At 57.5% G+C, this 24946-nt stretch overlaps 1 protein-coding gene across 1 annotated transcript in view; it reads right to left on the bottom strand.

The window, feature by feature from the left end:
• Positions 1–24940, bottom strand: part of JPH3 (junctophilin 3) — a 47854-nt gene extending 22914 nt beyond the window's left edge. Inside the window, exons 1-2 of the mRNA XM_035336799.1 lie at positions 24231–24940; positions 10155–10932 (exon numbers count right to left, since the gene is read on the bottom strand). Coding sequence (XP_035192690.1) covers positions 10155–10932; positions 24231–24612 — 1160 coding nt within the window. The 5' untranslated portion in view covers positions 24613–24940. The remainder of the gene's footprint in view (positions 1–10154; positions 10933–24230) is intronic.
• Positions 24941–24946: the final 6 nt, after the last annotated feature.

Here is a 24946-nt window from a genome sequence, read left to right as displayed (position 1 = left end):
AAACGCTCCTCGAACCCTGTGCAAAAAATAGCGCATTACAAACGATCCTGCCACTGCCAGGCAGGAGGCAAAACAGTTCGGAAGAAATCTCTAACAGCCTTTGGGGGGGAAGGAAAAAAAAAAAAAAAAAAAAAGGAAAAAAAAAAGAAGGAGAAAAAGCCCAAGAAAAAGCAAATGAAGGCACAAAATCTCCAAGGAACCCGGGCAGCGCTGGATGCTCTGCACACTGCGGATCTATACCGCCTGTACTAAAAGCAAAAACAGAACGGCAGAAAAGCCCTACATCAATGCCGCATTCGGGTGGAGATCGGTAAATGCACAACAGGCCAAGTTACAGCTCCCAGAGCAGCCGTAACTCAGCCTGCTTGGACATGTGGAGCCTTTCGTTTGGCTGTGCACGCTGCTGCCTGTGATGGCTCCGGGCTGGATCCTGCGTTCCCGTTGCATCGCCCGGTTTGGCGTTATCCATCCGGTTGGATTTACCGAGGGAAGGAGGGTAGGGGTGTGATGGGGGTCACCCCCAGCCACTAATTTGGGCCAAGCTTCTTGGGATGGGGGGAGGCTGGTGGACAAAGCCTGGTTTGGTGAGACCCAGAGGATGCATTTGCTTTGTAGGGTTTGCCCCGTGCTGCAGGTCCAAAGCTGGAGGATTTGGTGGGCCATCAGCATCCAGAGACACCGAGCTCCCCCAAACTGCCCATTCCTCCCAAATTTCCACACCGACCTCCTCAGCTGGTGGCTGCCATGGGATGGTGTGGGGTGGAAATGTCAATGCCAGAGATGCCAAAAAGCACAGAGAGAAACTCAGCCAGGGTGAAGGGAGCTGGGGGAGTCCCCTCCAGGTACAGCCTGGCTCTGGGAAATGCAGAGATCTTTCCCTACAGTCAAGGGAGAAACCACTTGGAGTAAGAGAATTTGGGAGAATTCCCCCAAAAACCTCCAGGTGAAGAAGATTACAAGCAAGCGGGGCAGATCCACCAGTTCAATTTCAGTTTCATTTTGCTGTCTAAAAAAGAATGAGTCAACCCGAATCCTGAAGCAAAACACAACAGAACCACAAGGAAAAGCCTTTTTTCTTTCCCTAACCCTTTACCCCTTTCGTGTTTTGGCTGAAACGTTCTGGCAGTTTCACAAGTTTTGGTCACCTCAAGCAAAACAGACATTTGGCAAACGAGCTTCCCAGGCAATTTATTATTATTATTATTATTATTTGTGCTGTGGGGGCCACAGAAGCCTGAACGAGGCAGGGTAACGCCGATGGAGACGGGGGGTCCCTGGCGTGCCTCTGGCCACACACACCTTTAACCAGCCAACACTCCCCAGCACCACCAGCCCCATTTCAGAGCAAACTGGAAAAAAAAAAAAAAAAAAAGAAAAAACACCTAGTCCAGAGCCAGCGAGGGACTTGTTTCACTGAACTTGGTATTTTAGTTCCAGCACGGCCTGGAGCCAGGCCAAGGCATGGCCTCGGGAGCGCTGACGGATGCTCTCCAGCTGTCGGAGGAGAAGTGCGAGATGTCCACCCTCAGCCTCTGGGATTCCTCGGCCACCTCCAGCCCTGGGGGATAGGAGAGAGCGCTCCTTTCTGGGTGGTGGGGCAAGGGACTAAGGGAAGGGCTGGACGGTCCGGTCCTCTGGGTGATGGAAAAATGCATTTCTGCCAGCAGGGCTGTCAGGGACGCGCAGAAACCAAACGATCCCGCGCCTTGCTCCACGCAGCCGGGCACTGGATGGTTCCCTGCCTCCTCCTGGAGCGAGGCACCAGTGATGGGCACAGCTCCAGGTGCCTCTTGCCACGTTCAGCCTCACCTGGATGGAGCTGGTGGGAAGGGGGAAGGCAGAGCCAGCCCCATGTGGGACGTGGCAGCGGCGTCTCCATCCCGGCTGCCACATCCAGCTCCTGCATGGCTGGCCGTGCAGGAAGGCACCATGCATGTTGCACCAGAAAACTGGAAACACAAAAAATGCCAACCTAGAGCAAAAATGCTCCCCCTCCCCCCCCAAAAAATAATTGCTTAATGCCATTCTGGAAGGCACCAAGCAGGGACGAGGACTGGGGCTCCAAGCCCTGCTGGCCGGACCCCCGTGCGGTGCGAGCGCCGCCGGCTGCAGCCCCAAGGGCTGTAGGAGAAAAAAAAAATACATCTTCTGCGTTGCCACAGCAACAAGCAGCTCCTGCCTGCCTCAAACTTCAGAGCCCACCCAGAAGATGCTTTCCTCACCTCCGCTTCCTCCGCGAGCCCACAGGGGAGCTGCGCCCCCCAAAACCCCGCTCCTCACGAGGCGCCTCCAAGCCTGCCTGCTCCTGGCTTTGCTCCACGGGGGCGGGTGCTGTGCGTCCCGGCGCACCCCAAGCATCCCACGGCATCCCCTGGATGGGATGCGGCCTCTCCAGCAGGAATCCTTTCCAGTTCCCGAAGTGCGGCGTGCTCCGGGGACGGGAGGCAGCCCCTGGTTTGCAGGTCTGCGCTGCCCCTGAGGCAGAGCCCGTGAAAATTTCCACTTAAGCAACCAGCAGCACAACAGGGAAAGGATTCAGAGCCCGGCTCTGCCAGGAGAGAATCTGGGGTTTTAATTATTTATGCTTCACCTCCGTGCTATGGTGATGAGAGACAGAGCAGACAGGCAGATAGCGGAGAGCAGGCTGCAGCCTCCTTCCCCCGAGAAGCCATTCCTAGGATTCGGGTGAGCCGGAGGGCTGCAGACCCCGGCCCAAATCCTGCCCCGCACCTCTCCCCTTGGGAAGGTGCCTCCGTGGGGTGGAGCATCCACAGGAGCTCCGTGTGAGCATGGGGAGGGAGTTAGGGGGTGGGTAAGGGGCAGGTGCTCTTTGGGAATCCCAGCTGGCAGCCAAGGGTGGGCAGAAGGAGCTGGTAGAGGAGCAGGTGCCCTCCTGAAGGCAGGGATGAAGGGGATGGCTCAGCTGCCCTTTACGGGGTCTGAAGAGCTGGAAACCACCACTGCCCCAACCCCACGTGGGTTTGCCACCTCGGGCAGGTGAGGGTCCCGTCGCTGAAAGGAGCAACGGAGGCGGGATGGAGGGGAAGGCAAAACCACGGCAGAGCGCAGGGCATGGCCGTGTCACTGCTGCGAGGGGATTTTAGGGTGCTCAGCACCCTGAAGAATCGGGACCTTCCTTAGTCACAACTTTAAAGGGATAATCAGTCAGATCCATGGGTTAAATCCCCCCCGGGATTTTCAGGGGGGAATTCGCTTAGCAGGGTATGCGCTCAAAGCCTTTAATTTCCTGGATTAGGAAGCCAGGACAGCTTGTCATTTGTCCTGCACGGCGGAGGAGACAGAAACCCCATTGCTCGAGGCTTTCCAAACTGCCTGCAAGGGCACTGAGGGACCAGGAGCCCCCAGCCCAGGCTCTGTGACCCCCCCGGCGGTGCTGGTCCCCCCACCGTCAGCATCTCCGAACCTCTGGCTTTGGCAGAGTGATGCTCAGCAACACCAAGGAAAACATCCCATATTTTTGCCCGGCTCTGCTTTTTCATCTCGGTTGCGCTCTCGATAACTGCTTTTGCCTCTCTCCAGAGAGGGAAAGGAAAGGAGGAACCGGGGGGGGGGACGGGGGGGACGGGCACACGGAGATTTTGGGGTGGTTGCTGCAGGGAAGGAGGTGGGTGGGAAGCTGGGGCGGGAGCAGCGCAGCCGGCAGGAGCGCATGCCAGGGAACCGAAAATGGGAGCTGGGAGAGGAAAAAAAGCAAGCCGGCCTCTCACGAGATGGGAAAGCAGCAGCAGGGCTTGGTGCAGCACAGGGAACCCAGAGCCTGGGTGCACAGCATCACCGGGGTGACGACGGGGTGGGATGCTGCATCAGCACCCCGTGCTTGGGCCCGGCTGCAGGCTTTTGTGTGCCCCCACCAGCCACCGGGGCGAGGATGAGGAGGGAGGAAGGCGACGGGGCTGCGAGCCAGGCAGCTGCGCAGGCTGGGGGAGGATTCCTCCCTTCCCTCCTGAAGATCGCAGAGAACAGCAACGCTGCAGTTTCTGCTCGTTGAATAGGCAAAGCAGCAGGAAGGAAAAGAGCAGGGGATGGGTTTCTTTTTTGTTTTCCTTGTTGCTGGCTTTTTCATTTTATTTCCCCCCATCCCCTCTTACGAAGGGCTGCTTCACCTGTCACACCTATGGGGTGGCAGCACCCTGCTCCCCTCCCATCAGCACAAAGAGGCCTCGCCATCCTCCCCTTCGCCTCCTTCCCCCATCCCGAGCTGCAGGGGCAGCCTGGGCACGCAGCGAGCTCCTGCCTGCCCCTGGGGAGGCTGAAACCCCCCTGCCCTGGGCTGGTTCTGCCCCGCAGCTCAGCCCAGCTAAGCTGGGAAAAGTCCTGGATTAGAAACCAGGCAGATGATCCGGGCTGCGCTGGGCTGCTGCGCCCGGAGGAGGAGGAGGAGGAGGAGGAGGAAGATAAGGAGGCAGCCACCAATTTGGGCTCCCCACAGCTGCCCCCTGCCTCCTGCCCTGCTCCTTGGGGATGCTGGCTGCACGTTTGCCTCGGCCCCTTTCCATTTGATCCCAAAGGCACCAGCACACCCAGCCCTCCCACCCCGGTGCGTTTCCTTCCTCCCGCATCCCCCAGGCCCCTCTCCTGCTCCCCCCAGGCTATCGCAGCCCCTCCAGGGACTGTGGCTGACCCGGTGGGCTCCTCGTCACCACTCTGCCCATGTTACTTCATCGCCACCCAGCAATGCTGGAAAAAAATGAAAGAAACGCATGTTGCACACCCAGACTGTGGATTTGGGGTGGTTTAGCTGAAACTCAGCTCAGCGTGCGGGGAAGGTGGTGGGACCTGCGAAGCTGGGAGCGATCATCGTGGCTGAAGAACGGGAGAGCACGAAGGAGGGCAGCTGGCAAAACCCACAGCAAGCTGCCCTGCTGGACACGTGGAAGGGCCCTGCTGAGGGTTTTTTAACGGGATCACTTTACAAAAGGCACCCAACTTGCCATCCTGCCCGTGTCCCCATGCAGCATCCCTCCGCCCAGGCAGCACGGTGGCAGTTGGGGACATGCAGGGCTGGCCCTGCGCGAGCGTGCCAGCTAGTCCTGACTTTTGACACGGCCACAAAAGGGCTTAGTGCCCTAAGTCCTGTCTGAGCAGGGAGTTATTACATCGGCGTTGCAGGAGGACTTGCTTCAACACTCTCGGTGCGGCCAGCAGGGCCCACATGAGCTGGAATTGGGAGGGACGTGATGCTCCGGGAAGCCGCAAAGGGAATTTCCCCTGCTTCGGCTGATCTCAGCCTCCAAAAAGTTCCCTCTGTGCTTTTCTCCCTATTGTGCTGTCCTCAGGGAAAGGATGGAGAGCAGGGACGGAGGGTTCACACCATCCCGGCGGGTACCAGACGATGCCATCGGTGACCCTCACCGGGCCCAAATAAATGGGCGGCAGTGATGTCCTCTCCCAGGCAGCCCCCTCTCACGGCTGTCCCCCATTTCAGCTGCCACCTCATCCCCAATATCCCAGCTGGAGAAAGGGGACACACAACCCTTGCGGGGGCCGCATCGCTCCCCTTACCCCACACCCCTCATCGTCCCTGGATCCATCCGCAACGAAAGCCCCGCCGGCGGCACGAGGTGGGGGGACGGATGCAGGCGCCCCGCGGCCACCCCCTGCAGCAGCAGGAAGGTAGCAGAAACCCAAAATCAAAGGCAACGAAGCACAATCACAAGGCTGCAGGCACAGGCCTGGGAGAGCATTAAGCAGCACTGTGATGGCTCGGTGTGCTGCCGGTAGTGACATTACCGCAACCCAAAGCGTTTGGGACCAGAACTGCAGAATCTGTTCTTTGCTGTGCGTTCTGCCTGGGCTGCGTTTCCATTTTCTGAAGAAAATACCTGCTTGGCTCAAACACAACCCCTTGCACTTTGCTGTTCAGCTCTCTGGGGCTTTTCCTGCCTTCCTGCTTCCCTTTGTGTGCCAGACGTGGAAGGCGGCTGAGCCCTCACCGCAGCATCCTGAAGGAGCTTCAAAACATGTTCCTTTACACAGCCTTGCTGCCAAGTTGTCTTTATGCAGTTTCCTTCCTTCCTTCCTTCCTTCCTTCCTTCCTTCCTTCCTTCCTTCCTTCCTTCCTTCCTTCCTTCCTTCCTTCCTTCCTTCCTTCCTTCCTTCCTTCCTTCCTTCCTTCCTTCCTTCCTCCCTTCCTCCCTTCCTCCCTTCCTCCCTTCCTCCCTTCCTCCCTTCCTTCCCTTTCTCTCTTTTTTTTTTCCTCCACTTTCTCTTCCCAAAGTTGAATGACACCGTGCTAATTTGCAGCCTGGTTCCTCCTGAGAATATGGAGCTTAATTATATTTTTCTCATCGTTGGTGGAAGGCTCAGCTATAATTACGCCTGGAAGCGCGTTACTTAGGACTAACCCAAAAGCCTCATCCCCTCCGGGGCGCAAGGGACCGGCAGCTCACCATGGGGGCCGGGAACCCTGTGCCAAGAGCGGAGCTGAGCGCTGCCCAAACGCCCCCCATCACACCCACAGCATCACCAATGCCCTTCCTCTCGTGGGTGGTCCATCCACCACCCCAAAACCCTGATCCGTGAGAGCAGCACCTTGCATCAAAGCCCCTGAAGTCCTCTGCGGAGAGGTGGGGTCGGTCCTGAGCTCCCCTTCCTGCTGCACGGTCACGTGTAGCCGTCCTTGCCCAGCAGCTATGCCAAAAGGCGAGGCACTTGTCCTGGCTGGGTGTTATTATTACTACCACCAGTGCCTAGGGACAATTTAGGTGTCACCATTATTGCTACACAGACGGGATCTCGTGTCTGCAGCCCGTCCTTCCCCTTCCAGGTAGGCTCTTGCCTCGCGAGCTGGGAACGCAGCACCCCGCAGCACGAAGCCCCGCACGTTCATTTTAAACGGGGGAAAACCAGGCTCCTTCCCTCTCTGCCTCTAAAAACGGGTAGTTAATATCAGTATTTGTTTTTCAGGCCTGATCCGTGGCTCTCCTCACCCACAGATTTCACAGGAACTATTTCAGCGAGCGGGCGATGTAAGGGGAGAGAAAATATTCTTTCCTTTTAATTGCACCGAAGAAAATTCAGGAGAATCACCTACCGAACCCCAAACTACTCCGTAAATGAGCTTGCTTTCTGTGTCACAGATAGCATTGTACTTTGTTCAGCCAAAACAACTTCCAGAATCCAATTTACTTGTCTTGGGTACACTATGTTTTTAGCCTACTTTCCGCAGGAAATGGGGCTTACTTCTGTGATTGTGCTGTTTATATATCTATATGCCATCACTCCCACACTAATAACTTTTGAACGTGTTGGCCAATTCCAACCAAATTTGACAGAGCAGCAGAGTTTTCAAAAATACTGAATTCTTACAAATTTAATGAAATACGTGGGTGGGCGCATATTTTCCCCCACCAAGGGAAAGGCTGCACGGTGAACTCAGCCGTATTATTAGACAGAAGAGAATCCACACACACACACACGGCTGTTATAACCCCCCCGGTGGCTGGTGAGCCAAGGCTCTCGTTGGTTTCAGGTGTGGGATATTGCACCCGCGAGCCCCAGAGCATGAAAGGAGCATCGGGATTCCCCCGTCAATGCCTCTACTGCCTATTTTTTTTTTTTGCATTCGTCTCAGCTCGGACGACGCAGTTTGGTGTGGGCACTGCAGGAGAGTGTTAAGCTTTAAAATTAATCATATTAATTGCGTGAAAGCTTTTTGAGCTGGTTGTAGGTTTGTAAAGCCTTGCTGCCTTCTGCTTCTGCGTGCTGGGATGCAGCCGAGAGACTGCCCATGAAAATAATAATAATAATAATAATAAAAAACAATGGGGAAGAGCTTGAACTGAAAGGCTGTGGGCTGCAGACACGGCAGCTCTCCCCGCTTTCCATTTCGAGGTCCTTGGGCATCTCCTCTGCAAACACAAAAGTCTCCCGGACCTTGGGGCTGATCCTGCACCGTCCCCAGGTCTCCAGCACACCCTGCAGCACCGCCGGAGCGCTGCCCGACGGCTTCGCTCTCTGCTGCTGAGTTCTGGGGCTTCAACATAAGTCATGAACACAGGCAGCAAAACCTCCCGGGACGCGTGACCCCCGCGGATGCTCGTCCAGCTAATGCACAGCGCGCGTCACGTTGGAGCCTGGCTGTCCCCAGCTCGCCCAGCGAGGGCTGCGCCGCGCCGAGAATCGATGCAGGGCTTTTCAGCACACCAGCAGCGGCCCTCGTGCACCGGAGGCGAGGTCTGTGCCGTGAAAAGAGCAAAGCCTGGCGTGGCTGCGCTGGCTCCCTTCCTCGTGTGTCTGTTCCACGGCAGGCAGGGTAGGACGGAGAGGAGCAAGGTGCGTGGGGCAGGATGCTCACGAGCATCTGCTGGCAGCAGCCCTCGGGGCGATGCTAAACTTGGGCTGCTTCTCTAGCACTCTGTCTCTGCTGGAGCAGCCTCAAAGCAGCGTGCTCCCGTTCATTTATTTCTGCGAAGCTTCACTGATGATTAAAGGTGGTCCCAAACCCCCCAGCTTTTTTGTTTTCCCTCATGGCCATAGGCTGCATCCTCCCTGTCTGCTACAGCGACACAAGGTATTTGTGCCCTGGCATTGCTGTCGGATTTGATTTCTTTTTTTCCTTCTCCTCCTCTTTCATAATTAGGAGGTGGAACATTATATGCCAGGAGCTCATTAAAGCATTTCCAGTGCAGGGGGGTCACGTCCCTTCCAGCTCCTGCTCCCGCGGCTTTCCAGGGCCGGTACCGCCTGGGGACAGCGGATGCTCAGGGTCTCAGAGCCTGCATCCCACAGCACATTAGAGCTCCTCATTTCCAGGGCTCAGGCCATTGGACGGAGGTGTTTGCATCCCCAGATCACATGGAAATATCTGCTCTTTCTGCTGCTCTGCAGTCTGTTTCCTACCTGTGGTTTGGTGTTTTTTTTTTTTGTTTCTTTCTTTCTTTTTTTTTTTTTTTTAAAGCTTTGACAACAATTTGGTACAACATCAGCTAGAAAACATCATCAAGCCAAAATACCCTCCCAAAGCAGGCCTGGGAGTCTCATTCACATTGCAGATCAGTCATCAGCAGACATGCTGATAAAGATTTCAAGTGTGACTCTGAATACAAATGATCCAGACCCAACAATTAATCCAGCACAGGAGTCTGAGGAGCTGCCTGAGTTTTTCCCCAGCCCCTTTTCCCCAGCCTGGCTGCTACACGTAGTGCTTGCTCAGAAAGCAAAAAGAAAAGGCCTTGCTTTAACAAACCGTTCCCAAAAAGTGATGCAAAGGGCCCTGATCTCAGCAAAAGAGCCTGTCCTTTTTGGCTCACCTCTCTTCTGGTTGATCACTGCAGGTCTCCAAGCTCCAGGCACAGTTTGGGAGCCAGGCACTTGAGTTGGACCCAATTTTAACCGAAATTAGACATCACCCATTTTTTTTCCCCCTCTTCTGCTGGTTTTCAGCCGGATCTGGTGGGGTAGTGGGGACTGGGGGGCTTCTTGGGGCTTGTAGGGACTGTCGGGGCACCCAGACCTGCTGCTTTCTAGCAGAACCTCAGGCAGGGCAAATCCTCCCCGAGCATCAGCTGCAGCTCGTGATTTGACTGTTTTCCCACCCAAAACCTCTTTCAGGATCAGAAATGGCAAGGAATCCTCCCGGCACAGGCCTTGGGGTGGTTTCTTTGGGCCGTGTCAGACAGAGGATATAGGGAAAGAGCATCGCAGGAGCTCTTCTGCTAAGGGCATCGTCCTGCCTGTTATAGAGGCTGGGGAGCAACGGGTAAATAACCCAGCACATCGCAGGTGACAGCCACATGTGCCACACGGTGACCCCAAAAAGCCACCCCACCGCGCCGCAGCCATCCTGACGCACAGCCTGCAGCGCACGCATTGCTCGAGGCGACCCTCCATTGCTTTGCCAGCTGTTTTGGGATGGCTGTGCACCCACGGCCTGCTTCAGGTGATCAGGAGGGATGCTTCAGCCCTGATCCACCCCATTTTGAGCAACACCCATCAGGCCTGAGCAAAGCCTTGGCTTTGTATGGCTCCAACAAGCATCCCAACGACCCGGTCCACATTGCACCGACCACCAGCAGACACCCACCACAACACCTGCCTGCCTCCAGCAGCTTCCATCAAACGTCCCCCGGGCATCTATAACACACCAAACCTCCCCAAAAGCCGCAGCCGTCGGGGCCGAGGTGCCGCCTTACCTGGAGGCCGCGATCTCCGCTTTCTGCTTGGCGATGGTGGCCGCCCGCTCGGCCGCCTCCACGGCCCGATCCACCTTCTCGCGGATCTTGCTGGCCCGCAGCGGGATGAGGTTCTTCCTCTTGCCGCTGACCAGGACGTTCTGCTTGTACTTGCCCTCCTCCTTGGTGCCGTCGGGGAAGGTCATGCAGCCGTAGCCGTGGCGCTTGTTGTTGGCCCACTCGCCCTCGTACTTCAGCCCGTCCGAGCGCTGGCTCACCCCGAAGCCCGACCGCTTGTCGTTCTTCCACTCGCCCACGTAGATCTCGGTGGTGGTGGCATCGATGTCGTCCTCGATGACGGAGAGCTCGGCCTCGCCTTCGCCCAGGCTGATGGTGGAGTTGATGTCGCTGGCGGTGGAGCTGACCGTGCTCATCCCGGCCTCGCTCCGGAACGAGCTCTGCTTGCTCCGCTGGCTGGCCAAGGAGCTCTTGGACTCAGACTTACGGAGCTTGAGCCCGCTCAGCAGCGACCGACGGAAGATGCCCTTCTTCTTGCTCTTGAGGATCTCGGCGTCGCTGTGGGCCATGAGGACGAAGCCGCCCCGGGACACGGCGGGGCTGCCGGCCACCGCCGGCGAGGAGTCGGGGTGCAGCGCCGTGCCGTTGGTGTGCTCGCTGCGCAGGGAGTTGATGGACGTCCTCAGGGGTGACCTGATGACCGCAGCCATGCCGTAGGGAACGCTCTGCCGGACGCCGTACCCCTGGCGCATCCCTCCAACCCACTGGCCCTGGTACGTCCCTGCGGAGAGGAGGCGAAAGCAAAGAGGGGTTTCATGGCGAGGCATCCTGCGGGTGTGTAGCAGCGTCAACGCCCCCCAAACCCATTATTATTGGGGGCATTTGGAGTCCCAGTGGCAAAGTGCAGCTCTGGATCCCACCCCAACGTAAATTCACTTTGCAAGAGGGGAAAATAAAAGATCAGGGTGGGTCTGCAGCACACACTACAGCTGCAGCATGGGGATGTTAGGAACCAGCCAGGGCACCAGGGCACACGGAGCCTTCCCTAAAGGGACTGCCCCTTAGATCCAGCCTGAATTTGTAAAGGGCTCGGGCAGGGAGATGGGAATTCGTAACCAGGATCAGAGTCCAACCCCGTCTGCTGCCAGCAGCGATCCGAGTGGATGGTATATTGCCGTGCGTTTATTTATACACACAGCGCCTTTCATCCAGCGTGTAGCAGGAGGGAGCGGCTCTATAGAAATAAAGGCCTCACGGGGAGACATCCATGTGGTTATTATCCTCAGAAACGTGCCCCTGCTTGAACTCCTCCATTTGCGTGGGCACTCGCTGAGTTACTTAACCGGCAGTTAGCGGGCTGGGACGCACGCAGCACCTCGCCGCGACGCCGAGGGCTGCGCCTGCCCGAGAGGGTCCGTGCTGGAAAACGGGGCCAGAAGAAACCAGCCCGCGTGGGAAAACACAAGCCAGGAGTGATCCTTGCCCTGCCCACCAAAATGCGTGGTGGTAATCAGCTCTCCCTGCCCCGGGTTTATGATCCCTTCCCATCCCGAAGCACGGCGACTGGCACGCTTTGTAATTTTATCTCGGTCAGTTGAACTGCGGAGCTCGTTTGTATTCTCAGGTCAGCTTAATCTTTTTGGGGGCTGTCTCACGATGCAGGGATGCACCGCCTGGCTAAGCCCTGGCCGGGAGGATTTCAAGCCCCAGGCAGGCTCCAGCCTGGGGTGATGCCGGAGCGGGGCTGGAAGCTGCCAGCACCACGCAGTGTCAGGGCAAGGGAGTCTTAAACAGTCTTAAAATAGGGAACCTCGTGTGAATCAGACCGAGACAGCCCTGATAAGAACAGCCCAGCAGATCACCCCCGGCTCAGTCTGATAGCGACTTTCCATCCCTTCTCCTCACGAGATGATCTTTGCCCTTAGCAATCAGCACCCGTCAGATCCACCTGAGCTCTCTCTTCTGGCAGCAGAAATACTGTTCCCTGAGACATCCCCGCCTCGCTGCAGCAATTTCCCTCTCGGCAATTTCCAACAGCCCAGCAGAAAGGATTAATAAAACGGGCAGTGCTGGCTGTCCACAGCACCAGCCCAGAGAAACCCACTGCAAGGAGCAACCCCAGAGCTGGAGCCGGGGCATCCCGATGCTCCAATTAATTCCTCACCCTGATCTTACCCCAGGGCTCCCTTAGCAGGGGTTATCGCTCACCGCTGCTTGCCTTTCCCATCAAAATGAGAATTTGCACCATCCTTCTGTGGGTTTAAATGCGTTTTGCTCTCTGTTTATACACGGGGAGAGGTGGAAAGAGACGAGGGCTGCTGTTTTCCCCAGCGCTGGCTGCGGTTCCCAGCACCCCGTGGTGGGCTGGCCCCAAGGACGAGCACCCAGAGGCTCAGGCACCCATTCCTGGTGCTCTGATGTTATCGCTGTGTGCCCCCAAAAATGCTGGCTCCAAGAGAAGACTGCCCTGGAGAAGGGAGGCAGGGCCAGGCAGGCAGGATTTACTGAGGGTTTATCGGATTAGTGCTGGGGAGGGAGCAGAGTGCTGGGATTACGGTGGCACCGGCAGGGCAGGGCGAGGAGCGGTGCTTGGCTCTGGGGAGAAGGATGGGGGACAGACAGTGGGATGGACAATAGGGAGCATGGGGGGGATGCTGGGCATGTCCTCAGGTTGGGATTGAGCCTGTGGGTAAGGGGGCAGGGAGAAAAAGCCCTGCTTGGGATCTGTCAGAGCTGCCCTGCCCAAATCCTGCCTCCCTTTTCCTCGGTGACCCCCTCGCCCTGCTCCCAGCCCCAGGCAGGCCCTGGGACCCCTCCAAATCCCCAGCTGAGAAACCAGAGGAAAAGGAGGCATCGTAAAGCAGGCAAGGCCCTGTGCTGCAAGCCAGAGGCAGCGGCAGAGAGCAGAACAAAGCCGGCTCGGAGCAGGCGTGACAGCACGGCGCAGCTGGAGCAGAGGCAGCAAATTGGTCCCAGCAGGTTCCAGCTGCAGCGAGTGCCTGCGCGCCTCCCCGGCAAGGCCGAGGTGCCCAGGAAGCCATCGTCTTTGCACGGCCTTACAACCAACTCTGAGCATTGCACTGCTGCCAGGAACAATTGCTGCATCTGCTTGGCAAGGTGGAGTTTTCTAAGCACAAGATGCAAGGACGCGAGGAGAGCCACCCCATCCTTCTCCCGGCCACGGCACGGAGCAGCTCCCCACGGAGCATTCCCAAGCCCCAGGTTTTGCTTCCGTGGCTGTTGTTGCTCTCCTGAGCACTTCCCCAGCTCGCCTCCCCAGCACCCTTCAGGACATCTGGCCGCCTTCGTGGGCACCACCAGCTGAAGGCGCTTCCTTCCAAGGAGCTGAGTTCTTGGAGTTCCCCAACCTTCCCTCGCCCCTCAGCACTCCTCCCTTGGTCTGACTTCGTTACCTTTTTTAAACCCCTAAACAGCCCAGGATTTGGCCACGAGTGCTGGAAGCACTCAGAGCCATCTGATCTGCATCGCTAAGCACCGTCACCTCCTCCCCTTGCACTGCTCGGCTTAACCTCTGCCCCCCCACATTTGCAGATATGTGCGCAAAGCCTGATCTCGCAAGGAGCCCGGAGACCCCTTCTCCCTGCAGAGGAAACGGGATTTTATGGCTTTCCACGCTCCACGACGGACAGGCTACGGCTGTTTCAGAGCCAGGGAGCTGCAAAGTGAAGCGGGACTGCAGGATGGGGCCGGGGGAGGCAGGACGAGCACTTCTGGTGCAGGAGGGACCCCGCCGAGGTGCTGAGCACCCCCAGCCTCCAGGGCTGCAGGGCAAGCACAGGGAGCGAAGTGTTTGCGACTTACTGTGCTAACACCACCGAAGCAGCAGCCGTTTCTGCTTTTCAGCTCTTTTCTTGCTATCGATATTTGCAAAATGCTTCCCAAAGCATTAATTGCATGAGATTAACTGGGGGGAGTGCACAGGGGAAAATGCTGCATCCCCAGGGCTGGGTGCAAGGCTCGGATGGGAGATGATGCACAACAGGAGAGCGCTGGGCAGCCAAGGCAAAACATCTCAGCCACCCCCGTCCTGCTGGAAGGAGGGACGGATCCTGCCCTCCTGCTGTAACCACTCCAGAGGGATTTGGCCAAGAACAAGGTGATGCCAAGAGAAGCTGGGATGCGGGCATGCAGATGGCTGGACGGGAGGGGAGGGGATAACCCGAGCCTGGGGGAACACAAATGAAGTTTTCCTGAAGCTCAGCAAGAAAACTTCCAGAAAACAGCAGATGGAACGTGAGAGAGGAAACGGGACTGCGGGAAAGATGAGGAAAGCCAGGAGGGGATGGAAACGTGGGGTGAACAAAACGGGCGATGCCGTTGCTGGCCACTTCCACTTGCGGCTTGCAGCCTGTCCTTATTTATTTATTTATTTGGGCTCCCTCCCGTTGGAGCAGGGTCGGGTGGTTTCCAAAGGGCTTTCCGAGCTCCTGCAGGAATTTCCCTTGCCCTTAGGGCCATGCAGAGCCCCGTCCTCAGCCAGGGCTGGCAGGGCCAAAAGCAGCAAGGGAAAAGTCGCCGGCTCCCAAGCCTCGTTCCTGCATCTCGAGCAGCTTGTAAGTTGTTGAGAAGTGACAAGCACCGAAGGGTAATCTGATTTGCTGCAGCTATTCAGCGCTTCCTCAGCGTTTGGCTCAGGAAGAGAAAATTCATCCTGGGAAGAGCGCAGGGAGCCCACGGGGCCGCTCCCCCTGTCCGGGGTTCGCCCTGCGGCAGGACTGAAGGATGGGCACCTTCTGGGGAGGTGAGCGGGACCCCGAGCAAAGCCTCTGTGTTCCCTGCTGGAAATGGGGTTCATGCAGCAGCACTCCAGCAGCTCAGCCAGGAACTGGGCAGAGTAATTAACTCCTGTTTGCAAAGCGAGGCTCTGCAGACACCAGGATGAACGACGTGTCTCCGTTCATTTCCCCAAAGTCCAGATTTTAGACAAATGTGCGGCACAAGGGGGTTCCTTAGGGCACACCAGAGCAGGAGGGAGGTTTTGAAGGACGCAGGGGGTTAGACGGGCTGTCTGCAGCCCAGTGGCACGCGTGGGGCTTCCCTTGGCCAAAGGTGGGATCAGCAGCTTGTACAGAAACCCAGCCTGCCTCCAAAACGGTGCTAGAAGGGGCAGGACATCGGGACTTTGGGGGCTGCAGTGGCTGAATTTTCTTCCCTCCCTCCCCCACATTCAAGGCGTTGCCATTTTGCAGGCTGCTGCTGAGCCCTTTGGCTCTGCCCCAGGAAAATCATTAAGTCGGAGCTGTCGGGATTGAAGCCTGCTCACCGGCTTGTCCCGAACCGAGACGGCCAGCTCGGCGTCCCATGGGACAGAGCCCTGGCAGGGGCACAGCTCGTGGGAGGCCGGTGCAGATCCGCCTGGCCTCGCTCCGCTTCGCTGTCTCGCACCGAGAAATTCGGAGGGTTACACACGATGTCGCAGGCGTTAAGGCTGAGTTCAGAAGTTTAGGGTTAGGGGTCAACGCAGGGGGTATCCAGGTGAGCTCAAATGGGATGTGGCTGCCCAGGCGGTCGGTCACAGACCAGGGAGCAGCAGGCTTCAGCAGGCAGGCGTCTCTGTAGCCTCTGCCCCTTCCCTGAAGCACGGCCAGCGCCGCTTGGTGTGGTGGCCGTGTTTAGCAGAGGCAGCCATCCAAAGCTCCCAGCGTGCTTGTGCAGCTCAGCAAAATTCGGAAATGAGGTCTGAGCTGTCCGAAGCACCCGTCTGCTGTTCGCCACCCAGCAGAAGTAATTAGGCCTTGCAAATTGCTGGTTTATCTCGCGGAGGATCCTTCCTGGGACGCTCACCTCCTCGCTTATCGCTGAGCTCCGCCACGCATTAATTAAAGACATGCGATGGCAATAATGAGCCCGATCCCGAACTGCAACACCGGGAGCAGGTTTTACAGATATCTGGGAGCTGCTCCAAGAGCAGGTTTAGCCTCGCAGAAACATCCCAGAGAGAAGATGGGTGGGGGAAAAGAGGGCTGGAGGACGCTCCGGCAGCCGCACGCCCTTTGCCTCCTGCGTTAGCTCAGCCCCAGGACCGGTGGGGTGGCGATGGGGACATCCTCTTTGGCCACCTCAACAACCAAAGGGCCTTGCTGGTGAACAACTGGAACCAAAATGTGCAGCCTCCCGAGCATGCACGTGGGTGCATTTGGTGCCAGCACATCCCCAGAGCCGCCCGTCCTGCAGGACAAAGCGCCGCGCCGCACGGTGGTGACTTGCATTTCCCGGTCTGTGAGCAGCAATCGCTCCCCAAAAACACCCACCTGCATCCCCCTGGCACGGTACGGGGGGCTAGGACTTGCCACCAGCATTGCCCATGGGGAAGGGTGGGCTGAGGGGTGGTGAATGTGTGCAACGCCTGCAAATTGCCTGCCCCCAGCCCTGCCGAGGGTCCCCGTGCCTCGGCCATCCCCAGGAGCTGCTGAAAACCCGGAGATGTTTCTGCTGGGGCAGCCTGGCCGCTTGTTAGCCAAAAATACGCTCTGGTAAGTGCTCACACAGGGGAGGATACAAGGTATGGATTTTTGAGTATGCAAATCTGATCTGCAGGCACCGACACGTGATGGATGTTAGTCATTGCCTAATGCCCGGCTGCACGCAGGCACCACGGGCAGGGAGGTCTGTGGGGGAGAGAGGGAAGGGGGATGAGGAATGAGGGATGGAAAGGTAGGGGAAGGCAAGGCAAGGGCACCTGCCTCCTCCTTGCTGGATGCAAACAGAGGCAACGCTGGCTGGAACACGGCTGAATGGGACTGCTCAATGGGTCCACTGGGAGAACCCTCGGAAATGCAGGCTCACGTGGTGGGGATGCATGATCTGAGGGTACCAGCCCCACCCGAAACGTGGCCAGCCCTTCACCTTCACCTGCCCCAAAGGTCCTCTGCAAACAGCTCAGAGATCAGCAGGACGGGGCTGCTCCCCTCACAGCATTAATGTGCACGGTGATATAGCACTGACTGCACTCACGGCTGGGAAACTGAGGCAGGGGGGATGATCTCCAAGAAAATCCGGTGCGTGCCTCCCCCCGTGGGCAATAAATGGCTCTGCACATCCACAGCCAGGCAGGGGACAGGGCGAGGACCCAAATCCTCCTCAGATAGCACCAGAAGCTGAGCCCTTTTCCACAAGCACTGGCCAGGGACGAACACACGGCCCCGTAACATCAAGGTCCTGAGCCCTGCAGGGGAGGGTGAGCAAAGCAGCAGCGCCCGGCGCTGCCTGCTGCAACCTGCATTTATTTTCAGGGGGCCTGAGCCGGGGATGGATGTTGCAGGAGGGATGGCAAACCCGCCACCATCGCGCCCAGCACCTTTATGACGGCTAACGTGGTCCTCTCACAAAGCAGAGTGAAATCGGGCTAATGCTTAGCCTGTTAATCCCCCGGCGCTCTAATCCTCCTCGCAAACTCTCTGATCTCACCCCATTTCTCAGCAGGGCTCGTGGGGGTTAGGGCTAATTCCTCGGTGCCCGGGATGGGTGCTGGGGTTTTTGGGGGCTGCATCCCTGCGAGGTACGGGCGATGCCGAGTGGTGCCCGGCGAGCATCCCACGGGTGGCAGCGACCCCCGGGGCCGGGGGAAGAAGCCGCCCATCATCCTAAAGCTGCCATTTATTGGCAAAATCCGTGTCTGTGCCAAACGCTGGGCTGCCGTTGGGGTCGGGCAGCAGGATGTGCACCAGCAGCCCCCCAAATCCCCAAATCCTTCAACAACTTCTCATCGTGCCAGGCAGGGCACAACAAGGGTCCTGGGCTTATCCCAGCCCTCCGGTTCGCAGCACCAGAGCACGATTATAATCCTTTTTATTATTATTATTTCCCGTGAAAGACAATGGCCAAGGCCTTCCTCGGGCCCAGGAACCATCCCACCCACCCAAAGCGTTGCCCTGGGCAGGAACTCGCGTCCTTATTGCGATCGTCTTCGTGTGAATGTTTGCAAAGTTAGGGGCCGTGCGCTCGCTGCTCGCTCATTCATGAAAATTCATGATGCTCTGCTGTGTGATAGCAGCAAGAGGAAGCTCTTCAGGGGATGATCCCGGGAAAGGAGTGACTGTTCGAGGGGAATGACCATGCATTGACTGCAACTTTTAGGGCTTTTGATTCAGAGGAGAGAATCCAGGAGGAGAAGCCAGTATTAAGCCCCAAAATACAAACATTTTCCGTTCGAGTGCTTTTCTTCCCCTCCAAGCTCCCCTTTTCCACGAACAGTTAAACGCTCGGATTGTATCTTAAACAACGTGCTGGAGCAGCAAAAAAGTGCCACAGCCTGACCCCAAAAGCTGCCAAATGTCACACGACAGACCCCAGACCAGCTCTGTCCCCTCTAAGACCAGCACCGGCACCATCCTGCCCGGTTTCCACATGTCCATGCCTGCAGTAGTACAGATCACCCCCCTGCATCAGCGCTACCTGACTCAAGGCATTCCAAATTAATCAGGTTAATTTTAAAATTGAGATATTTTATTTTTAAAACAGAAGGCATTTTTAGCTCCTGTCTGCTGGCTCCCGAGCCTGTAAGAATGACTTTTCTGCAATAGTCTGGGTGGGAACCTTCTTTCAAAAACCGAAGCCGAAAATCTTGCAAAAATCACATGATTCCGCAAGCTGGAGCTTCAAGAGAAAAAATGTTCTGCTACAGGAGCAGATGCCACAGAGCCACGAGGAGCCCCAAGGGGCGTCAAGTCCGCTCCCCCTTAGTATATCCGAATACCCCACAATTGGCTTTAAAAGACACAAGGAACCCCGAATAAACCCGCAGAGCATCCCCACGGTGCTGGCACGCCCCATTTCTGCATCCTCGAGCAAACATCCGCCGGGGCCAGGAGACCTCAGGTTTTCCCCAGAGGAGCCCAGCGACAAAGCCCCATCCCCGGGACAGCTCTCACCGACCCTGCTGCTGCAGGATGAGGCCCTAAACCACCACCACGCAGATAAATGCTCCTCGCGTTTCCCCTGCCCTTTGGCTCGGGTCGAGCCCTCTTGCTAGCGGGGGGGGGGGGAAATGTTCCCAACCAGCCTGAAATACTGGGATGGAGAATTTTCCGTATGGCTCCTACGGGGCGAGCCGAATGAAAAAGGCAACGAGGGTTTATCTGGCTGCCATGAGCCGTCAGGGATCACGAACACGAATCTGTGAAATGATTTTAGAATTGGGCTTCAGGACTTAGCCTCGGCAGTCGGGCAGGGATGGGTAAGGGGGGCAGACTGCCCCTGGGTGGGCTCCCACGCTGTCCCCTGGGGCACCACGTGCCAGACAAAATACCAGCGTGGGTCTCAGCCCGTCTGGCGTTTATTATGTCCTGTACTTTTCCCTGGGGTCAAAATCCTTCTTCTTCTGTCCTGAGCTGTACCTGAAGCTAAGCAGCGTGTTCCAGTGAGATAAGTAATTAACATGAGTTCATGTCATTTATTTTTAATGAAGCCGGTCAGAAGCTTCATTTAGCGTTTCGATTCGTTTTTCCACATTCGGCGTGTCCTGATGCCTCAGTCGTCGCTCTCCCGGTGTCACCGCTGCCTTGCAAGCATCCTCTGTACCAAATGCAGATGGCAGGATGCTTTACAAACGAATCGCACAGCTTTCCTTTAATTACCGAGTTCCTGGGGGGTCAAGAGGACCGGCTAGGTCTGCGTCTGGGTTCTGCGGGAACCTGGAGGGTGGAGGACCGGGGCACATTTGTATTTGCTTGCTGCCGCCCACTACTTGAAGTGCATCAACAGTTCGTTCCCAGCAGCAAAATAACACGAGAGCCGATACTTTTAAGGTAATTCTGACATCCACGCTATGAATAGATCACATGGAAATTCGCCCTCGCTAGCTGCTTCCCTGCAGCTGTAGGAAACCTGTGACAAACCCCGGTACGGGGGGCGGTGGTCATCCCAAAATGACCCCTGGGATAGGGCAAGGGGGCTGCGTCCTCTTCCCGGACAGGCAGGTGCCCCCACAGCATCCCTGGGTCATCCCCCCCGAGCAGCCCTTTATGCCACCTGCTTCTGCAAAAAAAACCTCACATTTTCATCCCATCAGCCACTTGAAAACCACTCGGTTTGTGGCTCCCAGTGCCTGTGCTGTGAGCGGCTGGAGGTGTCACTGGTGCAGGGGGCACCGGTGACACTGGGGGACGTGGGGCATGGAGCTGGCACGGACCCTGCCTGGCTGCTCCCCCTGCACCGCTTCCCTCTCCCCACCGCTTGCAAAGCACGAAGATTTGCCAGCCCGGGCCAAGAAAACCCACTTGCCTACTCAGCCGGTGCTAACAATGAAAACACTAATTATATTTCCCTCACCTATCAAAGGGATGATTCATTTAGGTGAGTGGGCACGGAGGATTACACAAGACGAACGCCGAGGTGCCACCGCCCGTCCCTCCGGGGTGGCCCTCCCGAAAAGTGGTGCTGCACGGAGCCCATGGGATGGGGGTGGGCTGGGAGCAGAAGGAGCACAGCCCCAGTGACCCAGGACACCTCCAGGCTGGGGATCTGCTCCCCAGGGGCTGCCAGGCATCAGGGACCCCAGAGAGGGGCTGCTCCCGGTCCTGGACGCCAAACGCTCAGCTGGGATGGGCAGGGAGGGGACAACAGCTTTGTCAGGGCTGGAATGGGTGAAGGCAGGTTTGGGGCCTCCTCCTCACCCTCAGCCCCATCTCCTCCTCTCCCCCACCACTGTTTCAGCAGCTAAACCCACACCCAGTGCACAGCCCAAGGCCTTCTCAGGGATTTCTGTGGCAAGCCTGTGGTCAAAGAATCAAACCGTGCCTTCAAGGTTCCTCTTTCTTCCCCCAGGGTAAAATCGCGGAGTGTTTTCAGAGTGCCACGGAGTTACAGAAAGGTGTCACGAGGCCAGAACCAGCCGAGATGTCTCCTGAGAGAGTCTCCAACAGGAGGCCTCCAGACCTTGGTTCCAGAGAGCTTCCCCACCAGCAGCTCCGTCGCTGCTCATCCTGCTCCCTGTCACCCAAAACAAGGGACCCGTGCAGCTGCCGACCTGTGGCCAGGCTGAATCCAGCCCACCAAACGAGCCTGGCAGCTCCAGCCCCCGACCGAAGCCATGCTCAGAAGCCCGTTTTATGTAATACCAGCCTGCTGCTGCATGGGGCAGGAGGCGTCGGGCATTTTTGGCAGGAGGACGAGGATGCACGGACGGGAAGGGACGGCGCACGCCTGTGCCACAGGTGCACGGACGTAGCAGCGATGCCATGGAGCTTTGGCACGGAGCTGGCTCCCTAAGGGAGCAGAGGGGCTGTATTTGTGCCCGGTGCACCACGGCCACACGCAACCACACGGCTGGGGGCAGGCGGATAACGGGCAGGGGTCCCAGAGCCCCGGCGGTGCGCTTTGGGCAGAGCACGTGCGCGCGCGGAGGGGCGAAGCGGCGTCGCGGCGTGGGGAGGAGAGGCGTGCGTGCACGGCGATGAGTGTGTCGGCGTGGGAGGTGTGAGCTCGGCAAGCTGCAGGCGGGGGCAGCGTGCGTGCGGGCGCCAGCGCCCGGCGTGGGGGGGCGGCGCCTGGGGCTGCCAGCGGAGCCGGGGTGGCGGTGGGTGGCCGGGGAGGGGACCCACCGCTTGCCATACCCAAGCCAAACGCGTCGACGTGTGTGCATGGGGCAGGGGAAATATTGTTTCCCCAGCAGCGCTGGCAATGGCTGGCGGAGTTTCGGGATTGGCCCTTACCCACTGTCATGAAAGGAAATGGTAAAATTGGAGTGAAAGCCACAAATTCCGTGGCGTCTTGCTTCCTAAGCCGTGCTGCGCATTTCGGGACCCATCCCCTAGCCCTGGTTGATGTGCTAAAACAAAAAATAAAAACGCAAGGGATGAATATTTATCTGTGGGTGGCAAGTGACAGATGCTGGGGCGAGGATTCTAGGATACTTCAGTTTGACGGAGGTACTAACTCGAGCAGATTAATGAGAAACATCCTTCCCAATAGTTGCCTCCTCTGTACAATCCCTGTGCAGTCGCCCCGGCTGCACACATCGGCTTCTTGTACCCAAAGGCACCAAGTTCACTAAGGCTCAGTGTCCAGAAGGCTGGAGATTTCCACCCACAGTTGGGAAAGGCTCCCTGGCTGCTTGCAACTGAGTTCATGAAAGTGCATCCTCGGCCGGGCTCCGCCGCGCCGCGGTGGCTGCCGGCACAAAAGTGGGGACCGTGGGCATCGGGGCGAGCAGGAGCCCGGCCGGGGCGCGCAGCACCCATCCCTGGTCCAGCAGCCTGGCCACAAGCACCACGGCTCCAGGTTGCCCCAGCACCACCATCCCCTCGTCCTAGCTTGGTTTTCCAAGTCCTCAGGGGTCAGCATTTTGCTACAGACCTCGTCTCCTCCTGACCTTACGCCTCCTCCTAAAATGACAGGCGTGCCCTAGATGTTTTCGGTCCCAGCTGCGGAGAAGCCAGCCTGGCCTGACAAGATGGAAGAAGCTCTTTGCTTCTGGTAGCTTCTCAGAAACCAGGAACGGCTCGCTCACCCCACGCTGGGGATGCTCCCCAGGCTTCCCAAATCGCTGCCCTGCTGCGGCCGACGAGGAGCAGGCAGGGCTGAGAGCCCTGGGTGGGGACAAGAGCGCGCGTGGGGACATGGGGATGGAGCCAGCCCCACGACAGCCAGCCCTCGGAGACCTGTGGTTCGTGCAGCTCCCGCCCGCCTTCCTGCACATGTCCCCGGCAGGGGCTGGGCGCCGGCGGGGGCGCAGCGAGGCGGCACGCGAGTTCAGGGCGCGCGGAAAATCCCCCACATCCCCTCCTGACCCTGCCGAAGGCGAGAGACCGTGACTGTGCTCCGAGTGAGCTTGATTCCCAGCTGAAGGGCTGCCAGGATTTCGAGATGACTCGCAAAGACAAACCCAGCAGCTCCCAGCTAAAACCCCAGCGTTATTCCAGGCATCTGAAACAAAAGGTTGCGGCTCTGTTGCAGCCACCAGTACGAAATTATCTTCAAAAATGAAGAGCTCGTTCCACCTTTCCCTCCGGGAGCAGAAAAGGGCAGCTGCAGGTGCCATTTAATCTCGCCTCCCTGTACAAAGCAGCACACTGGGGTTTTCTAGAGAAAGCTCTTGCAGCACCTTTCGGGGAGGCTGCGATGGAGCTCATCCACACTGCAATTGCCTGAACGCGGCCGTCCTGGAAAACGATAACGCCTTAAAAATAAAAAGGAGCCTGCTTTAGGTGAACACGCTCCCCCGAAAAACAACGGGGCAGCACTGCTGAGAGCCCCGGGTAGGCCCGGCTCGTGTTATGGAGGCAGTTCAGAGGGAAGTAGCCACAAAACATGAGGGAGGATGATACAGCCACTTAGGGCACAGCACCAGCTGGTTTTCCTAGCTTGGCCTTAAAGCTCGTTAGGCCAGCAATTTTTGATCACTCCAATTGGGTTTTCATGTTTTTTATTTAATCCTAGCTTCCCCTCCACATCTCGTTAAGCCGTGTTGACGGCAGAGAATAGCTTTTGTGATCCCTCTGAGCCCCTACGCTAAGCATTAAGCCGCAAACTAGGAATGTAAGACTCTTGTCTGAATTAAAGTCGTTTGCCTGGTATTATTTATTAAGTTTGGGGCTGCGTTTGGAGGGGCTGCGAGGCAGGGCGTGCACGCAACGACCTCGACCCCAATGCCAGAAGCATTTGCAGCAAAGGAGCTGCTCCCCCTGCTCCAGTCCCCCCCTGCCCTGGTTTGCTCCATCCACTCCATGCCAATCCTACAGGTTACAGTGGTGCAGTCACCACGGCGAATCCCATGTGCAACTCGGGCTGTCTCCCAGCAGCTTGGCCCACCCCGTCCTCCCACCCCGTGGGCGAGAGCTGGGCGTCCCCCTCACCCCAAGGCCAGCACCCCGAAAAAAGCCTTGCCAGCGTCAGGGGACAGGGCCTGGTGCTCGGAGAACATATGGGGCTACCTGTGGCAAAGAGCTGGGCTGGTGCCACGCGGGGCTGGTTCCTTGTCTCCCATGGGGCACGAGCATCCGAGCATCCCTGGCTCCAGGCGGGCAGGCTGCAAACTCCCGGGCGCCAGCCCAAGCACGGGGGCTGGTAGCCACACATCGCATCCCGCCCCGGCTCGGAAGGGACCAATGCATCACCTACCTCCATCCGAGTAGGTCTCTGTCCCGTAGCCATCCTGTAATCCATTGCTCCAGGTGCCTTCGTACTTGGCCCCGTTTCCAGTGCATTCTCGGACCCCGTACCGTCCCTTAAATCCATGGGTCCACTCGCCTTTGTACACCCACTTCCCCTTGCTCTCCATGCCAATGCCATGGCGCTTGCCCTGCGCCCAGGTGCCCTGGTAAGTGTTGCCGCTGGGCCAAGTGTAGACCCCCAGCACCTCAAAGCCGTGACTCCAGGAGCCCGAATATTCACCTTGACCCTTCGGGCCGGTACAGATTCCGTGGCCATGAGCCTTTCCGTCCTCCCAGCCTCCACAGTACGACCCTCCATCGTCAAAATTAAACCTTCCCCCACTGGACATGCATGTAATTCGGTTTGCAAATCCCCCAAAAGGTGAAAAAATAAAAAATGCAGGAAATAAAACGGGAACGATGACTTGGAAAAAAAATATATATTCAGATCAGATCAGATCGAAATCATGCACCAGATCCAGGCAGCTGCTTAAGCCAGTTCCTTGTGATTATTCATTCTCGGGGAGTATGTTCGGGATCAGTTCTCTCTTCCCCTGCTGTGGAAACAGGATCATTAAAAAAAAAAAAAAATAGCAGCAAGAACAGCAGCAGCTATTGGGTTTTGGTGCAAACGACTCCACCTAAAAACCATCCACGGCAGGGAACGGGGGTGGGGGCAGGAAA

Source organism: Oxyura jamaicensis, chromosome 11, assembly GCF_011077185.1.
Source record: "Oxyura jamaicensis isolate SHBP4307 breed ruddy duck chromosome 11, BPBGC_Ojam_1.0, whole genome shotgun sequence".
Taxonomy (NCBI): domain Eukaryota; kingdom Metazoa; phylum Chordata; class Aves; order Anseriformes; family Anatidae; genus Oxyura; species Oxyura jamaicensis.
The sequence above is the reverse complement of the archived record's forward strand: the minus strand, read 5'-3'. Positions and strand labels throughout refer to the sequence as shown.